Here is a 16,384-nt window from a genome sequence, read left to right on the forward strand (position 1 = left end):
GGCCCTTCTCTACCAGAAATCCAGCTGTACTTTGTACCCAGTCTGTACTGTATGACCCTCTCCTGACTCCTAGGGGCTCAGACTCTAGCTCAGCGCTTGGGACAAGGCTCTACTTCCTTTGCCTCGGTTTACAGTCCCATCAAACAAAGTGCCCAAATACTAGTGTCCTCAGAGGAGAGACAGCAGAAACCCCTGTTCAAAGCACAGGCTGGTTTGAATCCCCACCCTGCCACTTACTGGCTGTGTGACAGAACACCTAAGGTCCCCTCTGTCCCTAAGATCAATACTAGTTCCTACTTCAGCGGGTTCTGAGAATTAAATGAATCAGTCTGTAAGACACTAAAAACAGTGCCTGGCACACAGTCAGCGCTTTATACCGTGCTTGCTGAATAAGCGAGAGAAAATCTAGCAACACACTCTGGGTCTCCTCACACTACAACAGCTTCCTGACTGGCACACCCGGCCTCTGGGCGCTTCCTCGCGCCTTCCTAGGGCCCAGAGGTCTGAGCCCGGAATGCCTCCACCTGAAGGGTCTCCTGCGAACCGCAGGTCACTCCAGGACCGCCTCTGCTCTCTGCTTCAAGACCCAGGCTCTCCACACACGACCTCCCTGAGGCCAGGAGACGCTGAAGACCCCTTCCTTCTAGGTAAGGGCCCTAGTTAATTCAGAAGAGACCAAAAATCCGAACAAAAAGGTAAACAGGGGGATCCCTGGGTGGCGCAGCGGTTTGGCGCCTGCCTTTGGCCCAGGGCGCGATCCTGGAGACCCGGGATCGAATCCCACGTCGGGCTCCCGGTGCATGGAGCCTGCTTCTCCCTCTGCCTGTGTCTCTGCCTCTCTCTCTCTCTCTGTGACTATCATAAATAAAAAAAAAAAAAAAAAAAAAAAGGTAAACAGGGTCACAAAACCTGTGGGGCATTTGCAGCGTTATTTTGGGCAAAGTAGAGCAGGAACGTGCTCCACGCTCAATGATGATCACGCGGTTCACAAGGTGACCGCCAAGGCTTCTCGCGGGGCTGTCTCCGGCCGCACAACCGTGGAGCGACGTGGCGAGGGGGCCGCGTCGGGTGGGCGCCCTGAGCCGGGCGAGGGCGCCTGGGGCTAAGGGCCGGTGGCCTGGGGCAGCCTCGCCCCCGGGATGGGCGCCCCGCACCCGAGCCGTCCGCAGAAGCTCCGATCCGGGCCGCGCGGCCCCCGGGACCTCGTCGCGAGCCCTCCACCGAGCCCGCGAGGGGGCGCGCCCGCCCCGGCCCTTCCGCGCGGGCCCGGGCGGGGAGGCGGGGGCCCGCTCCCCGCGCCACGCGGCTCCACCAATGAGAGCGCGCGTAGGAGGGCTCGGCGGTCCGCGCCGCGGGTGCTGAAAACCCGGCGCGCGCCAGCCGGTCCGTTCCCCGCGCACCCGGAGCCGGCGCGCTCCCCCGTGGGCCCCGAGCGCGCGCCTGACCGCCTCGGCCCGGATGGACTCCGAGACCCCTACCCAGGCGCCGGCCAAGCGCTACTTCACGTGGGACGAGGTGGCGAAGCGCTCCGGGCGCGAGAAGGAGCGGTGGCTCGTGATCGACCGGAAGGTGTACAACATCAGCGAGTTCACCCGCCGGCACCCCGGGGGCTCCCGCGTCCTCAGCCACTACGCGGGGCAGGATGCTACGGTGAGCGCCGCCTGGCCGCGGCCCGGGAGGGGGAGGGGGAGGGGGAGGGGGTGGGGCCGGGGCCGGGCCGGGGCCGGGGCCCGGCGGCTGCAGCGGGAGGCTCGGGGCGTGAGGCAGGGAGTTCGGCACCCCGGGACGAACTCCCAGCCAATTCGGGGAAGACCCAGCAGGCGCCGAGCATACCCGCTGCCCGCCACTCAGCACGGGAAGCAAGGGCAGGAGAGTGGCCGTGGAAACTGCAACCAGGAGATTGGGGATGGAGGCCGGCAGCGTGCCCGCACAAAGGACTGCGCCGCCGGCGCCTGCTTGCTGTCTGCGGCCCCGTCCTTGGTCGCCAAGCTAGGCAGGCCCTGGGGCAGGACAGGCCGGGAGGAAAGCCAGGATGAGGGGGGCGCTGAGGCCGAGGGAGGAGGAGCCAGGGGCAGGGAGAGGGGGTCTCGACCCTCCTCGGTGGGTGGGAAGGGAGCGCCGGGAGCGCCTAGACTGCTCGCGCAAACCTGAGAGCAGGAGCAGGAGAGGGAAGCATCTCCGGGGACCCGCTGTCTGGGGAACCCCGGCACGGGGTGACGGAGGAGGCCTCACCCACCGGAGAGTAGTGACTAATGGAGCGGCGTGCAGCAGGTGGGGGAGCCTGCGTCATCTTACACTCACAGAAACCCCCCGAGCCGACCTCGAACCGTGCTGGGAGGTCACTCGGCCGAAGGCCAGCGGGGTCTGCAGCTGTTCGCCGCAGCACACAGCTGTTCGCACTCCCGGGCTGTGGTTCGCATCCTTTCTGGCCTCACTATGGGGGTCAGCGCGCCATCCCGCCCCAGCCTTGCTCTTCCCTTTCTGGATCACCTGCTCTCGGAGGTAAGGCGACTGGCGCCTCCTGCCGTGGCTGGAGGCGGCCACCACCCCGTGCGACCCTGTAGAGACTTTGCTTCGCCGCGTCCCCTCCCCCCCAGCCCGCGCCCAGCGGCATCACCCCCTCCGCTGCCCCCACCCTCTGCCCTTGCCATCTGGGAGGGAGCCTGGGCCCCCTAGAATTCCCATTACGTCGCAGCGGAGCATGGACGTGTTGGGCTGAGGCCCTGCCCTTCTCTGCGAGGCGGCCGGCCGGCCGGCCGGAGCGGGGCGGGGGCCCGGCGGGCAAGGCCGGAGCTTGCAGGGGTCACCCGGAGCAACCACTGGGAAGCCCAGGCTGCCGAGGACGGCGCGGACGTAGGCTAGCGCATGCGCAGACGAGGCAGGCTCCGACGCAGGGTCTTCCCGCGGTGTGATTTGGGGCCGGGGCTGGGGGCGGCCGTAACGGGGATGGCGATTGGTCCAGATGTGTGGTGCCACCGGCCGCCGGCTCCGCCCCGACTCCCGCCTCTAGGGCCGATTCCCCAGAAGGCCTGGGGCAGCCTGACCAACCCCACCTTGCAAAACCAAAATTAGCCGCCCGGGAGCAAGGGCGTTCAGAGTCTTAGGGGAACTATGGAACCCTACCAGGAACAGCAGCAGAGAAAAGGGGGAGAAGTGCAAAAAGTTCCCAGTCCAGAGATCGGGAGTCTTCCTAATCACATTTTAAAAAAAGAACGCTGGCTCAGACAGAGAGGGTCTGTTAAAAGTCCCACAGGGAAAAAAAAACAGAAGTCTCATAGCCCCACCCACTAGTTCTACTTGTTTCTCACCTGTATGTTAAATTCTTGTGCAAAAACTCTCTCCAGACACGGCTAGAGACGGGCAGCCCAGAGACGTCTTTCTGTGGTCCCCCTACCCACACTTCCTATTCCTTGTCGTGGTGCCCTTTTCTTTTTTTTTTTTTTAATTTTTTTTTTTATTTATTTATGATAGTCACACACACACAGAGAGAGAGAGGCAGAGACACAGGCAGAGGGAGAAGCAGGCTCCATGCACCGGGAGCCCGACGTGGGATTCGATCCCGGGTCTCCAGGATCGCGCCCTGGGCCAGAGGCAGGCGCCAAACCGCTGCGCCACCTAGGGATCCCCTCGTGGTGCCCTTTTCATTAGAACATATGCAGGATGTTCCTGAGCTGTGCACACCCGAGAATGGCCCAAGCACCCTCAAAGGGCAGCTGACTGGAGGGAAGTTGTGTCTCTTTGAACTTAGACACGGCCTCCTTGCTGGGTCAGGAGAGTGGCCTCTGGTGTGAGCCCTCCTGGAGGCCAGGGGGCCCCGGGCTGGCTTCCTAACTGCTCTGTCTTCTCCCTGTCCTTGCAGGATCCCTTTGTGGCGTTCCACATCGACAAGGGCCTTGTGAGGAAGTATATGAACTCTCTCCTGATTGGAGAACTGTCTCCAGAGCAGCCCAGCTTTGAGCCCACTAAAAATGTGAGACTCTGTTGTTTGGAGATACTGTGGCTGTCTCCCCGCTAAAGGGCAGGGGGAGAAGGGAGGCCCAGATGAGATCACAGTTGATCACCGTCAGTAGTTCTTGCAAAGTCTTGAGATCCCTGTTTCTCCCAGTCACTGGAACACAGGCTTTGAAACCTTTGGCTCTCACAAGGCTATCACTACCACCACCACCACCCTCATCAGGACCTATCTGTTAAGCACTTACTATGTGTCCATCATAACCTCATATAATCCTCACACATTTACAGATGAGCAAACAAGACTCAGGGAGGGTGAGCAATGTGACCAAGAATCACACTATTGGTAAATGGCAGGGCAGGCAGGGACTTGAATCAAATCTGTTTAACTCCAAAGACCACATATTCTTAGACATGATCCCGTAGCACCTGTCCTCTTTCCTCAGTGCTGTGGTTTATTTATCTAGGATTGTGGACTCCCCACAGCTGTCTGGGGGTGGGAGGTCCTGGAGCCCAAGAGAGCCCTCTGTTTCCAACAGGGTTGGGTTACAGTTGGGAAAAATAAAGAGCCCCTCCCTCTTTACTCTTCCACAGAAGGAGCTGATGGATGAATTCCGAGAGCTGCGGGCCACAGTGGAGCGGATGGGGCTCATGAAGGCCAACCATGTCTTCTTCCTGTTGTACCTACTTCACATCCTGCTGCTGGACGTTGCTGCCTGGCTCACTCTTTGGTTCTTTGGGACATCCTTTGTGCCCTTTCTCCTCTGTGCAGTGCTGCTCAGCACAGTTCAAGTGAGAGCTCTTGGCTAGTCGAGCCCATAACAGTATTCAGCATCCTTGAATCTTTGGGGAAAGCTCTTTGTATGCCTCAGAAGGCCAAGGAGCTCTGCCCTGTGACCAGGGCAGCATCGAGGGTGTGGGGGAAGAGTTGATCATCTGTGGCTTTTACCTGCTCGGTAGCCACATGTGCACCATCATTTTGCTCACCGCCTCTCCAGCTGCTCCTCCAAGGGTTCCCTTCTTTCCGTGGAATTTCTCCGCTGAAACTTCACGTTCAGGTTTTGCCATAGCCTGAGTGTGCCAAGAACCAAGGTTCTGATTTCTCAGCAAAGCTTGGCTTTCTTCTCGCACATTGCCCAATGTGCTCATAAGGCTTGGGCCTTATCGGGACCCATTTGCCAAGCCTGCTACTCGCCTCTGAGTTTGTCACTCTGTCCTTTTTTGTAGTCTGGATATTCACTCCATCGTAAGTCCTTAAACTCCAGAGAGTTCTATGGGGAGGCTTCTAGGGAAACTGAAGAACAGGGAAAGGATGGTGATTTGTCTCAACTCTCATGTGAGTTAGTGGCAGAGCCAGTTAGGATCTACGCTTCCTGACTGCTTTCCTGATGTGCTCGAGTGACTGTGGCAATTGCAGTGCTAGGCAGATGAAGGAAGGGGTGAGGCAGAGGAGCCACAGAGGTGAGTGAGAGGGAGCCTGGGCCTGTGAGCCACTCTTAGCGTTAACCTTTCTCACCCAGGCCCAGGCTGGCTGGCTGCAGCATGACTTTGGGCACCTGTCTGTCTTCAGCACCTCTACCTGGAACCACCTGCTACATCATTTCGTGATTGGCCACCTGAAGGTCAATGGGACGGGGAGGGACTCTTGAAACTCATCAATGAAGGGTTTCCTTGGGGGGATGGGGAACATTAGACTTTCATACTCATGTCCCTGCTTTTCTGTAGGGGGCCCCTGCCAGTTGGTGGAACCACTTGCACTTCCAGCACCATGCCAAGCCCAACTGTTTCCGCAAAGACCCAGACATCAACATGCACCCCTTCTTCTTTGCCTTGGGGAAGATCCTCTCTGTGGAGGTGAGCAGAAATGTTAGTGGAAAGGTCTTGGAGAATGGGAGCCAGCCAGAACAGAGGGCTCTGGGGGAAATGATCACAATGCTATCCATGTGGATAAGACACTGGGACCAGGCTGGCTTGCTGGCAGTTGTGGGAGGCAGTAGATAAGCTGCCCAGGACAGAATCACCTATTCTCCCTAGTGAGTTCAAGGCAACAGTTATTGCATAAAGGTACTTCATGCTGCAAAGGAGCCGAAAGATGACCAGATTACCATGCAAATCTCTGTAAACCAAATTGATGGTCCTTCTTGGGAATGCTTTTTACATGTTCCTACCCCAGGCAGTCACCACCCCTCCCAACTTTGGAAAACTGCTGTGCAGTTTCCCCCATCAAGGGCTGGACCAACTGTTTTACTCTTCTTTGATGCTCGGTACCTGGAACATTGATTTGCTGAGTAATTCTTCCCACCCATCTGACTTCCAGGGTGGTCAGTGTTGAGTTTGAGTTACCACGTGAGGTTATGAGTAAAAATTGTAGTGCTGCTGCTAAAGGATGAATGCCTGAGGGTGGAGATCTGGAGAGCTTTCAGTGAACATAAGGCAATAGGAGGCTTTGAATGGGCGGAAGAGTTGCTTATAAAGTTACTTTAAAACCCCTTGTGCTGAGGCTCCAGGCTGTAGTCACAGTCCTGCCAGATCCCCCTCCTCCCACTGTATGATACGTCAGCATGCCAAGAATTCAGCTGTTCAAGACCTTTCCATTCAAGGCATGAGTGACTGCAAGGCAGCCTGGCTCTCCCCCTCTGGCTAGGAGGATTCTGGAAAGGCTTTACTGCATTGGCTGTCCTGGTGCCAGGAGCCCCTAGTTTGAAGCTTATGCCCCACCCTAAATTTCCTACCTCCCAAGCAAGGACTTGGTTTGCTACACGTCCAACACTGTGTTATGGTCAACAGTATTTGGCAATCAGTCAGCCCTGGCCCCTCCTGGTTCAGGTGGTTGTTTCAAGCCTGGTGTGGGCAATTTGTTAGGCAGAGTATATAGCTCTTGGTAGCACTTCTACTATCACTATAGAGGGTTAAAAAAAAAAAAAAAGGTGGGAGTTTAAGTGGGAGAGAACCTGCTCACACCACTACCTTATTGCTTCTTGATACTAGGGTTTTCAAAAACTCCTACCTGCAGACATTAAAAATTGAAAGTGATCTAGGACTAGTAGACATTTTTCTGCTGGAGGGTGGGTTGCCTATTAGTAAATGTCTTGGCTACAGGCTGCTTGGCCTTTGCTTCAGCTTCTCTGGGTAGTAATTCCAGGGCATCCATCTTGGTACCTTTCGAGTCTCCTGGAAAACAAGAAAACCCAGGGGACACCTCACCCTAAATACAAACTTTCTCTGTCCTTGAGTTGAAACATAATAGGGCAGTTATTAGCATCCTAATAGCATCTGATTGCCATTCAAGGAGGCAGCAGTGACTAGGGATCCCTTCCATTAACAGTTCCAAAATAGGAGGCCAGTGTTCTTCCCGCTCACCCCCACCAAACAAGACAGGTGCTCCTTTTCTGGTTTTCCCCTCAAAGTTTCTGGAGATGGGGTGAACTTCACCCAACATCTAGTCTATCAGCAAGCTTTGTTAATATGGTCTCCAAAACATCCCAAGTCATTGACTTCACCATCTCCACTGCTTCCCATGCATCTCAGAGCCTGATTACTGCTCCAGCCTCTTCACTGGTCTCCCTGCAACTATACCTCCCCCTACAGTTCATTCCCTCCTCCTCCAGGCAGAGTGTGCCTTTCAAAGCACAAAGCCCTCCAGTGGCTTTCCATCATCATGGGAATAAAACCCTTGCTCCCAAGGTCTTACTGGGGCTCTCTAAGGACCAGTGTGAATTGGCCATCCCTAGTTTTCCAGCCTTATCAACCATTCTCCCCCATTGTTTACTATTCCCGTCCGTACTGCCCCTTCTGTCCCTTAAACTTCCTGAGCTTTGTACCAGGTGTTCCCTCTGTATTAAATGCTCTTCCTCTGAATGTCTGCTTTATTGGCTCCTTATTCAGTTCTCAGATGTCAACACTCAGAGCGACCATATCTGACCAACCTAACCAAAATGCTGCCTCCCTCACTTTGTCTTGTTTTCCTATTTTAAATCTATAATTACCTTTTTCTTTTTCTTTTTTTTTTAATTCATGAGAAACACAGAGAAAGATGGCAGAGACATAGGCAGAGAGAAGCAGGCTCCCTGCGGAGAACCTGATGAGAGACTTAATCCCAGGACCCTGAGATCACGCCCTGAGCCTCAGGCAGATGCTCGACTGCTGAGCCACCCAGGCATCCCTTACTTTGAGTTCTGTTCACAAGTTTATCACCAGCTTCCTCTCCTCAGACTATAAGCTCCGTGAGGGTAGGAACTTTGTTTTGTTCACCTCTGTATCTTCAGCACGTAGAGCATTGCCTGGAACATCATAGGTGCTCAATAAATACTTGTTAAAATTACTCAGTTTATAGAAAAGAATGCTTCATTTAGCAGAAATACCTTACACAGAATAAACTCTCAATAAAGAAGAAGAAATGTTATTATGAAAAACAGTGGGTGGATGCACAAAAGAAAGATGAGCTATCATTCTACTTGAGTAGAGTGCCTCCTATGCTCTGGGGTCATCTGGTTATCAGAACTGACTGGGGCAAGAGGAACAGGACCCATCCAGTAAGACAGCAGAGCTTTGCTGTCATGATTTTGTGTGCCCATGCTAGGTGTTCGGGCTGACTGACTTGGCAGCACCAGCCTCTCTCTTCAGCAGCTAGGCTTACAAAATAATCACTACCCACTGGGAAAAGCCTTATCAGAACCTTTGGACTGCCAAGTTGTTCTTGGTATCCTTTCCACAAATATTTGCCAAACTTGACTTAAAATTCAAGGAATTTTGTAAAGTTCATGTGGTAGACCAAAAGACAAAACCAAAAGAGGGTCTAGTTGGATGGATGTCAAGGGAATACTGACCTGTGTAGGGGTATAAATGGTTGTCTGTGGAGATTCTGAGGTCAAAAAAGTACCAGATGGGTGGGGTGCCTGAGTGGCTCAGTTGATTGAGCGTCCGTCTTGTTTTCAGCTCAGGTCCTAATCTGGGGATCCTGGGATGGAGCCCCACTTCAAGCTCTATGCTCAGCGGGAAGTCTGCTTGGGATTCTCTCCCCCCTCTGCCTGTCCCCTTCCCCCCACCCACTCGTTCTCTAAAATAAATAAATCTTAAAAACTACCAGATGGGGAAAAAGGGATGTGGAGAGGCCTGGGAACCTTATGACAAATGTGTCTTTGGATGAACATGAGGAGTCCTGAGGACCTGTAGACCCTGTTGTGCTCATGCCTCATGTGAGCCCTCATGCACTAGGTGCTGAGGTAAGGCCAGGGCTGTTGGAACATTCTAATAACAGCACCAAAAAGCTAAGCTGACAGCTGCTGGAGTAGGCCTAAGCTGAGCAGGGAATAGCCAAGATCACAGGGGGAGGGGAATGGGGTGATTAGTCTGTGGGCACTGATTTGTGTTGCTTTTCTTCACAGCTTGGGAAACAGAAGAAAAAGTACATGCCATACAATCACCAGCACAAATACTTCTTCCTGAGTGAGTGTCCTCATCCCACATAGGGAGACTCTCTTGGGATGGGGGTGCTGAAGGGATGTGAGGAAGAAATGACTTTCTGAAGGATTATGGTATTTAAGTAGAGGCTGGAGGAAGTACCCTGGCCCCAATTGGTTACTCCCTGCTCAGGAACAGACTACCATCTCAGTTGAGCAAGGTTAACCGGCTAATTCCCTGTCAGGGGTCATTTGTATCGAGGTAAAGTTCTACCCTGGCTTCCACAAGAGCACTGAGTCCAGCCATCCTGATTAAACTTTAGCCTTGTAAAATGGGATGGCATTAGGGAGGCACCATTTTTTCAACTCCTAATTTTAAGAGAAGCCCTCTGCCCCTTCCCATACCTGCCCTCCAGGGCTTCAGGTTGGGTGGTGCAAGCTCATTTCCCTGATCTGAAGAAGTGAGCTTTCTGCCTGTAAAGCATCAGGAGGGTCCCCCACCCCCAGCCCCACCCCAGCACACACACACTGTCCTGCTCCTGTCCCTTCACCTTAATGGCAGGCCAGCCAGGAACACAGGGCAGGTGACTGCAAGGACGGGCAGGGGCAGGCCTGTGGCCAAGGAACATGGGGAGAATTCAGTGCCCCAGCTGCTTGCTTTCACTGGAAAAGAATGCCACTCCCACCCTTACCCTCCTGGCATTCTCTTGGGAGGTTCTGCCTTCTTCAGACTTGCATTCATGCTTACCTTCAGCACCTGCCAGTTCCAAGGGATCGAGGAATGCCAAGGCAGCTGGAAGGGGCCACAGGAAGGGATGGCAGGGGGGCAACACCATGCCAGAGGCTGTCCCTTAGGCACTGACCCCCCCTTGTGCTGCTCACATCTCCCTCCTGCCTCTATTTCCTTCCCAGTTGGGCCCCCAGCCTTGCTGCCTCTCTACTTCCAGTGGTATATTTTCTATTTTGTTATCCAGCGGAAGAAGTGGGTGGTGAGTATCCACAGCCCCCGAGTTGCACATCCTTTGTCTTCACAACTTTGAGGGGAATGGGGGTTCTCCAGAGGAAAGCCCACTGAGATCTACTCCAGGCCTAATTTAGAGCAAAGTTAGTTGAACTTGAGTATAGACCTTCCTTGTCTCTAGATGGGATGATCTGGATTTACCAGACAGCCTGACCCCGATGCCATATTTCATTTTTTAAAAGATTTTCAAAAATTCATACATTTTGAGAGAGTGCACACGAGAGGGAGATTCTCTTAGACTTGGCACTGAGCAGAGAAGACCAGGCTTGATCCCACCACTTTGATCATGACCTGAGCCAAAACCAAGAGTCGGATGCTCCACGGACTGAGCCACCCAGGCGCCCCCAATGGCCTATTTCATTCAGCCTGTATCTCCTGAGGCTTTTGTGCTTGGCATAAAGCCAGGAGCCAGGCTTGGGAAGAGATAGAAGCAGGTGGTTCTGGGATTCCAAAAGGGCCCTGCTTGCCTCTGGCTTGAAGAGAGGCATCGGAAAAGGCTTTGTGAAATTACTTTTCTAGCTGGCCTTGGAGGACAGGCAGAGGTGGGCTAGGGAGAGGACTCTGACCAGAGAAGCTGGGAAGTCAGGGGCAATTTTAGCCACTGGACATGTTGTGGACTCATGTCAGGGGAGAATTGTGGTACAGAAGAGTGCCTGGAGGTTTGATCAGGGGACTGGCACGGACAGCCGCTGTCCTGGAAGATTTGTTTGGCAGCGTAATGAAGGCATAAAGAACTTAGATGGGGGCAGCCTGGGTGGCTCAGCAGTTTAGCGCTGCCTTCAGCCCAAAGCGTGATCCTGGAGACCCGGGATCGAGTCCCACGTTGGGCTCCCTGCATGGAGCCTGCTTCTCCCTCTGCCTGTGTCTCTGCCTCTCTCTCTCTCTGTGTCTCTCATGAATAAATAAAATATTAAAAAAAAAAAAAAAAGAACTTAGGTGGGTTGGGAGGAGCTGGAGGCAGAGAGGCCCTGCAGGCTTTGCCACCTGTGAAGGGAACAAGGAAGGAGGACTGGGGGCTACCACCAGGAACGTAAGTGGTGGCACTAGATATTGCAGATCGGGCAGTGAAGAAAAGCGGACAGTGATGGAGGCTTCAGTCTGGGTCCCTGGCAGAATGGCCGTACCATGCAAATAAGCGAAGTGAAAGGAAGAGGAGGAAGTGCTTTGTGCCAGCCTGCCTCTCTGCCTCTCAATGCAGGACTTGGCCTGGATGATCACCTTCTATGCTCGCATCTTCCTCACTTACGTGCCATTGTTGGGACTGAAAGGCGTCCTGGGCCTTTTCTTCATGGTCAGGTAGTATTTGACAGGGCAGGAGGGATGGCGAAGAAAAGCAGGTGTTTGGGAGTCCCGAGTCTGGTCTGGGGGCTGTGCCGGGGATTTCGGCAGCAGGGGATGTTTCAGCTGTTAGCTTAGGAAGATGGCCAGGCTAGAGAGCTTTTTATCTGTACGGTTTTTGTCTGTGTGCCATATCCACCAGGTTCCTGGAAAGCAACTGGTTTGTATGGGTAACACAGATGAACCATATCCCCATGCACATTGACTACGACCGGAATATGGACTGGGTCTCCACCCAGGTAAGGGACGGTCACCTGGAAGACCTAGGGATAATAAAAATGGTGGGTGGGCACAGGGGCAGACTAAGGGGCAAGGGCAGTAACATAAAAGCCCCCAAACAGCACCACCTTATTAGCCTGAGGCTTCTCCTGCTACCCTGTGGAGAAGGGAGTGACCAGGGACAGTCCCACACCCCTCCTCTTAGCCAGCTTGGCCTTTCCATCCGGCATCCAGACACATCCCCTCCCCGGCCTTCTTCCTCCAGCTCCAGGCAACATGCAACGTCCACAGGTCTGCCTTCAACGACTGGTTCAGTGGACATCTCAACTTCCAGATTGAGCACCAGTGAGTAGGGGGACCTGAGAAGCAGGGTCCTTGGGAGGGTCCCTGTGGGGCAAGCAGGGATGTGGAAACTGGAGTAGGAGCCACTGACTATCCCATTCTCCTTGAAGTCTTTTCCCCACAATGCCTCGACACAATTACCATAAAGTGGCTCCCCTGGTGCAGTCCCTGTGTGCCAAGCATGGCATAGAGTACCAGTCCAAGCCCCTGCTCTCAGCCTTCGCCGACATTGTCTAGTGAGTACCTGAGCCTGGGAAGATGGTTGGGGGGGCCAGGGGGGGCAAGCCATGGGGTTGGTGATGTGTGGGGTGGGAGCAAAAGGCAGGTTTCCCAATCCTCTGGAATGGAGGCCACCAAGACAGGCAGGTGCTGTATTGGTCTTGCGGTTGTGGCCCAACCTATTTCTCAGAAGCAAAGGGGAGAAAGAGGGCCATATGCCATGGAGATCGGTCTCCATTCCTCTCTGAGAGCCTCACTACTCCATGTCTATAGGGTGCTTTGGCTTTGGGCTTGGCTATGCTCTCTCACTTCCTGCTCCTATCTTGCCCCCACAGCTCACTGAAGGAGTCTGGGCAGCTCTGGCTAGATGCCTATCTTCACCAGTAACAACAGCCCCCACCCCCATCTGTAAGAGACGCCTATCTTCACCTATAACACCAGCCTGTCTGGAAGAGGCGTTTCTGGCACCAAAACAGAGGGGAGTTTGAGGGACAATGCCACTGCAATTCTAATATTCAGAGGTGGGGGGTGGGTTTGAGGAGGTAAAAGCTCAACTCAAACCCTTCCCCTTTATCTTCTAGGCACAGATCTAAGACCCAAGGGGCTGGGGGACACACAGCCCCCTAGAGGGGAAGGGATGGAACTACTGGGGCAGAGATGTGCGAGTTTAGTTTCCTTTTTCTAGTTTGGCAGATGCAGATGGTTGGTGAGGAAAGGAAGGGGATCTACCTAGCCCAAAAATCAGTAAGAGATTTAGCATTGAAATTCCAGCCAGGAAAGGGGTGAGCCCATCTCACTGGTCTGCTTCTTAGTGCCTTCTACACCCTCCACTATCTGAGGAGATAGAATGGCTGAACCTTCTGAGTAAGATTTCTATTCTATTTGAAGCCTGGCATAGTACACGGTCTGGGAGGCTCAGCTCACTCTAGGGCTAGGTGGGACCTAGATCTGCCTCTAGCTCCTGGAGAAGCAATTTTCCCACTTCTAGTAGCAGTTAGAGTAAAGCCAGGATTGCAGTGCTAGAGACCTCTGACTTTGAAGGATCTTGGCACTACCGATTTTGAACTTATGTTCCATCCAGGGCACCGAGAGAGCATTTAGGTCCTAAGTCTTGCAAAAACAGCAAGAAGAGTGGCTGGCTTTGGGTCACCTCTTGTAAGCACCACCCAAGGAATAAGACGTTCATAGGATGAGGAGTCCACTTCTTGATCCATAAGTGAACAGATGGGGGAACTTCATCTCTTCCCTGGAAAAAAAGGGGGTTCCCAGTGGTTTCCCTTTGTCATCTTCCCTGTAATTCCAAGTTTAACAAAGTAGTTAGTTGGCACAAGTGACCATGTTGGGAGACCCTGAATTACCAGTCATGAGGAAAAGGAATTTAATTCCTTAAGAGTATAGGGGGGTTGTTAAGAGATTTTCTACAACCTAAATGATTTTAGGTATTACTTCTGAGTAGGAACAGTGAATTAAATATAATCACTTCACAGTTCTAAACCAGAGATAGGAAGATAAAAACAAGTTTGTGAACTATCAACTCTGTTCAAGCATCTTCTCGGCTGGACACCAGGTAGGAATTTAGAATAATCTCTTTAAAAAGCCTATCAGTCTAATACTGAAATACAGTTTTTAAAAAAATTTCCAGGTTTTTAAGCCCTCCCATGCAGGTGAGGGAGCTATTTCCCTGTTCATCAGCATCTACTGTAAGAATATTGAGCATTTTGGATACAGAGAGGAGAAAACTCAAACCTAGAAGGCAAAAAAGAGAGCCGTAGAAGAGTCCATATTTAGTTTTAGGAGAGAATAAAGGTCATCTGAAAACAAGTTGTGATGGGGTCAGAGTTATCACCCGTGGAACGGCTGTTGGGATTACTTACAGATTTGTCAGAACAAAGATTAAAGGGATGACAACAGGGGCAGGACCGGTTACGAAAGAGTTCAGATCTCCATTTGGGCAGAACATGGTTTGAAACAAATTAGGAGTGGAATTGGAAAGTTCTATTTTCATTGGCTTCCTCACCCCAGAACAGGTACTGACCTGCCCCAACCCCTATCCCCTGCTACCTAAGGTTTCGGGGTCACCAGCCTGTAAAGCCAGTAAGGCTCACTGAGCCAAGTCCAGGCCCTCAAAGTACTTTAACCACTGTGGCCTTCTCTCCTTCACCTAGACCAAAGTGGTCTCACATGGCCACAGAGGGATGCACCAATGATGTAAAAGGCTGAGACTGTTTTTAACAGTCAGGGCAGTGATCTCAAATCCAAGCCGTTATGTGAGAAAACAGGCTTACGGAGGACAGGTCACAGACTGTGGCAAAGCTTACATTTGAACTCAGTGTTTTAGAATTCCAACCTACATGTTTATCTTTGTTACTTTCATCTTCGCACCCCTTTACCAAAAGCATTTTCTTTAATTATGCCCTACATCTGTATCCTTTCTGGGTGTGCCAGTTTTGTTACCACATCCAGATGAGGTAAAGCTGAAAAATAAAGTTAATTTTGATCAAATGAAGGCTATTCACTTGTAATCCATGATGTTCTTGTGCCCATGTCAACGACCACCCCCACCCCCCACACTGTAAGTTACTACCTACCTCTATGGCTGGAACTTTCTGATCAGGAGTTCCCAGACTCTCCCCTTTGCACAAGGCCTTTGGGCAGAGGAATAACAGGATTGTCCAAAAGAACACCAAGGCACAGGGAGACTATGGCAAGGAAAAGGAAAGCCAGCCCCTTGTGACCCCTAGAAAGCCAGATGCTATCTCCTACTACCACGAGGCAACACCCTCACCCTTTTGACCTTGTTTCTAGCCTCAGTACAAGTAGTCCCCTAAAAGTCTCCTTTTTGCTTGAACCATTGCAGGTTCAGTGTTCAGAGATGGACTGCAAAGCAATGCCTTTTAAACCTTGATCCAACTAGAACAGCTCCCTTTGAGCAAGAACATTAAAATGAGCTAGGAAAAAATTTGCAGAAGTGGTTTTCCCTGCAGTGTGCAGTGGTTAATAAACTTCTAGGAAAGACCAGACAACTTAGCATGAAAAGACAAGAGGAAAACCACTCTACACGTCTGACTCCCACAGGGTATAAGCCCTTAACTAGAGCCACAACACTGAGGCCATCACTCCCTAAGACCTCTTTCCACTTCTGGGCCCTGTCATCATTACCACAGGCTTAGAAATACTACTTGGCGCTCTCAAAAGTTATGTGGCTCGGTCCAGTTGGAGAAATCCGTTTCACTGAACTGCTGGATATAGCAGTGAACAAAACCAAGATCCCTGCCCTCAGAATAGAACTTTGTCTACACCAATGGTTTTTCAGAGTCCCCTAATTATAAGAGCGATGCTGGGGAGACTGTCCCACTCTTGCTTCAACCAGACCAGCTCTTATATCCTGAGATTCCACGTAAGATTTCACTTAAAATACAGATTGCTCCCTTAGAAATTTTAAAAACCACCAGCTTCAGTCATTTACCCACTTAATCTGTTAGAACACTGCAGCTTAAACTTCGAGATGGCTTCAGGGTCTCTGTTAACCTCAAACGGCAGTGATAGGAATGCTAAAAAATCAGACTCCCCACAAGTTTTACCAGGATAAAAGAACTTTTAAAACATTCCATCTCTATGGGAAACAGCAACCTGGATTTGATGTCACAAAAGGAACACAAAAGTGACTTTTTAAGTGCAATTTTTTCACGATTTATAAATTAGTAAGGTAAATGCTTGAATGAAGTAGATCAAAATAGTGAAGCTTTTCTCAAAGTAGCTTCTTTATCTCACCCAGTGGGTTGGAAACTAGAAACCCATTCAATTTATTAAAAATTCTTTTCTAGTAAGTTAAACTAGGCAGGCATCCTCCTCCAAATGGCTTAAAGCACGGCCAAAGCTGCTTTGCCAGTCTATG

General features: G+C 52.0%; 1 protein-coding gene across 2 annotated transcripts; it reads left to right on the forward strand.

Moving 5' to 3' along the window:
* Positions 1-1,356: 1,356 nt before the first annotated feature.
* Positions 1,357-15,000, forward strand: FADS1 (fatty acid desaturase 1). Of its 2 annotated transcripts, XM_055311947.1 has the most exons (13): positions 1,512-1,650; positions 2,304-2,502; positions 3,860-3,970; positions 4,546-4,743; positions 5,472-5,573; positions 5,677-5,805; positions 9,336-9,396; positions 10,263-10,339; positions 11,570-11,667; positions 11,852-11,948; positions 12,194-12,273; positions 12,381-12,506; positions 12,825-15,000. In XM_055311947.1, exons 1-13 carry the CDS (start codon positions 1,643-1,645, stop codon positions 12,874-12,876), a joined length of 1,338 nt encoding a protein of 445 aa, XP_055167922.1. In that variant the 5' UTR covers positions 1,512-1,642; the 3' UTR covers positions 12,877-15,000. The 2 variants fall into 2 exon arrangements, with proteins under 2 accessions (XP_055167932.1, XP_055167922.1); XM_055311957.1 differs by lacking the exon at positions 2,304-2,502 and having other exon boundaries at positions 1,357-1,650.
* The last annotated feature ends 1,384 nt before the right edge of the window (positions 15,001-16,384 follow it).

Source organism: Nyctereutes procyonoides, unplaced genomic scaffold, assembly GCF_905146905.1.
Source record: "Nyctereutes procyonoides isolate TBG_1078 unplaced genomic scaffold, NYPRO_anot_genome, whole genome shotgun sequence".
Classification (NCBI taxonomy): Eukaryota; Metazoa; Chordata; class Mammalia; order Carnivora; family Canidae; genus Nyctereutes; species Nyctereutes procyonoides.